The 3,096-nt window shown below is 50.6% G+C and overlaps 1 protein-coding gene across 1 annotated transcript; it reads left to right on the top strand.

The window, feature by feature from the left end:
- Positions 1–355: 355 nt before the first annotated feature.
- Positions 356–2,803, top strand: RPL10A (ribosomal protein L10a). The gene is made up of 6 exons (XM_036239202.1): positions 356–432; positions 755–829; positions 914–994; positions 1,350–1,498; positions 2,194–2,366; positions 2,600–2,803. The coding sequence occupies exons 1-6, from the start codon at positions 428–430 to the stop codon at positions 2,768–2,770; spliced, it is 654 nt and encodes a 217-aa protein (XP_036095095.1). The 5' UTR covers positions 356–427; the 3' UTR covers positions 2,771–2,803.
- The last annotated feature ends 293 nt before the right edge of the window (positions 2,804–3,096 follow it).

The following is a 3,096-nucleotide window of genomic DNA, read 5'->3' on the forward strand; positions in this document are numbered from 1 at the left end:
CAGGTGCAGAGGGCAGGAGGAACTAGGCAGAGTTGGTCTAAGCCAAAGAACAAGCATGAAGGAATTGTACGCTCTCAGAGGCCATCACCATGCAGTCCCCAGTACGTGTGACTTCTGAAGCTCAAGCCCAGGATTTAGCCTCTTCCCTAAGGGTCTGGCAGCTGCTGGCACAAAAGGGGATATTTTCAGGATGTCGTGGGACGTCCTGGACTGCAGCGCTTCAGGTCGTCCTCGCGCTGGTCTAGCGGTGCCACGCGCGGCGTCGCCCTCCAGCGGTCGTAGACAGCGCTCCCCCGGGGTACGCGCCCGACATCGCTCAGGAGGGAAGCCACAGGAATAACGCATCTCTCGCGAGAACAAGGTTCCTATTTGAGCGCATGCGCGAGTTGAGTTACTCTCTTTTCCGGTTTTCGTGGCGGGAGGCATCATGAGGTGAGTACTATTCAGGGTGTTATCCGTTCTCATCCGCACCTCCGGGCGTCCCCGTGGGGAGGGAGACCATGCGAATGGAATCGGGAGTCCTTGCCCTTGCTTCGCTGCGACGCATTTCTTGCCTGACGTCGGCCTGCGGGCCCCACGATTGACTTCGCGCGGTGAGCCCGGCCGCCAGTAGGGTCTCTTTCCCGGGCCTGCGCCTGGTTCTCGGACCCAAATCTCCCGACCCGGTGTCCAGAATCCCCCAGTGTCAAAGCCTGAGGCTTCAGATCACATCAGCGTCCGGATCTTGAGTGCTCGTCTTGCTTCGTTTTCACAGCAGCAAAGTCTCTCGCGACACCCTCTATGAGGCTGTGCGGGAAGTCCTGCACGGGAACCAGCGCAAGCGCCGGAAGTAAGCACGAGTCCCCAGGGAGAATGAGCTGAGGGGGATTTGGGAAGCCGCGGGTGGCTGTTTAACTTGTTACTTTGTCTTAAGGTTTTTGGAGACGGTGGAGCTGCAGATCAGCTTGAAGAACTATGATCCTCAGAAGGACAAACGTTTCTCGGGCACCGTCAGGTTGGCACCGTTCTGACCCCACCCAGCGCTCAGTGCTCCCCGTGCCCTGCTACTCCCTTAAGGCTCCTATTGAGCCCCTGATGGGCAGGCACGTGCTGCACTAAAGTGCCCGGGTAGTTCAGACCCTCTGCTTTGGGCAGGTGCGGCTGGACGGACCCCCACCCTGGGTCTTAAAACAAGAGGGGAGGCGTGGGGAGGCCTTGGCCGAGCCCGCCGGCTAGTTTGAGAAGCCAGACTAGCTGTTGGTGAATGTGGACACTCTGGGTAAGGCTCAGTGGCTGCAGCGGTCCCAGAACCATTCACCTGCCCTTTGGACCCAGGGCTGGCTATGACCTGTTCTGTCCCCAAAATGCAGGCTTAAGTCCACTCCCCGCCCAAAGTTCTCCGTTTGTGTTCTGGGGGACCAGCAGCACTGTGATGAAGCCAAGGCTGTGGATATTCCCCACATGGATATCGAGGCATTGAAAAAACTCAACAAGAATAAAAAACTAGTTAAGAAGCTGGGTGAGTGGCTGGTGTGATTTTGTGTTGGGATGGGGTGTAGGGGCAGATAGTTCTTATGGGGGTGGTAAAAAAGTGGTATTTCTACCATTTGCATTATAAAATGAAGGGAGTTTATAGGATCTGCTGTGGTTGGTTAATTCGAGTGGTGTTTGTTATCCTTAAGGGTCTTTTCATATTTATGTTTGAGAATTGAATTTTATAGGGAAGGGAGGCTAGGTGGTAGTTCTTTCTAAACAGATGGCAATCTGTTAAGCTGATAAGTCTGTTCCTGGTGAATCTGTTAAGCTGATAAATCTGTTCCTGGTGTGTTCTGATTTCTGCATGCATCAGTTTTAATTTCCTTTTAATATATAATCTAAGCATTTTACAGATAGTAAACAGGTGCAACAGTTGTGATGTAGCTGGAAAATAGGAAGGTAGAATTTGAACCCAGGCAGTTTTAACCAGAGTGCATTTTCTGTTGCAACATGAAGTGTGGGTCAGCCTAGGACTACATTTCGTATGAATGTTGGATCAGTAAAAAGTCCAGAGGATGTAGAAAATCAAATGAATCAAGAGAGGTGTTAAAAGACTTTGTAACCTAAAGAAGGGTCAAGTGCTGGTTAGTGGCCACATTTGTGGTTGGTTCACAGATCCATGTTTAGAGATCTGCCTTTCAGGGTCCTAAGCATCCAATGGCTTACTCTTTTTACCAGCCAAGAAGTATGATGCCTTTTTGGCTTCAGAGTCTCTGATCAAGCAGATCCCACGAATCCTGGGCCCAGGCCTGAATAAGGCAGGCAAGTTTCCTTCCTTGCTGACTCACAATGAGAACATGGTGGCCAAAGTTGATGAAGTGAAATCCACAATCAAGTTTCAGATGAAGAAGGTAAGGAGTTGGAGTCCTGTTTTGTATTTCTATGGGTGCTTTGGATATGTGATAGTCCCTGAGCAGGGTTGAAGCTTTTCAGATAGCTCCAATCTTCCTGGCCTGGGGCCAGAGCACTCACTGCTCGGTAGGTCAGTAGAAGGGAGGGATGGGCCATCTGCCTTGTAGTTGTGCCCACTCTTTCCACGTTCTCTTGCATCTAGCTGCCAACCTGATTCGACCTTTTCTTACAGGTGCTATGTCTAGCAGTGGCCGTTGGCCATGTGAAGATGACAGATGATGAGCTTGTATATAACATCCACTTAGCTGTCAACTTCTTGGTGTCATTGCTCAAAAAGAACTGGCAGAACGTCCGGGCTTTATACATCAAGAGCACCATGGGCAAGCCCCAGCGCCTGTACTAAGGCACAGTTTAATAAACCATACTGCTACCATTACCTGTCTGCCTGTGACTGAGGGGGGAGGGAGGTATTTTGGCAGCTGACATTGCATGCCACAGCACAGTGAAGAACAGTCATTTTACCCAAACTGCAAGGAAAGGCATTCTTGTTGCCTTCAGAATTCTACAATCTTACTCTAGTCTATTGGATATTTATAATGTGATAGTAGGGCTGCTAACCTGGACTTAAAGCTTTTCAAATAACCCTGAGGGGGAGGGACAGATCAGGGCTAGGCTATGTGTTTCTGCTGCTTGTGGAGTGGAAAGGGTTAGGTGCTTCTTCACCTTGAG

The sequence above is a fragment of the Rousettus aegyptiacus genome, unplaced genomic scaffold (genome assembly GCF_014176215.1).
Source record: "Rousettus aegyptiacus isolate mRouAeg1 unplaced genomic scaffold, mRouAeg1.p scaffold_m13_p_1, whole genome shotgun sequence".
Taxonomy (NCBI): domain Eukaryota; kingdom Metazoa; phylum Chordata; class Mammalia; order Chiroptera; family Pteropodidae; genus Rousettus; species Rousettus aegyptiacus.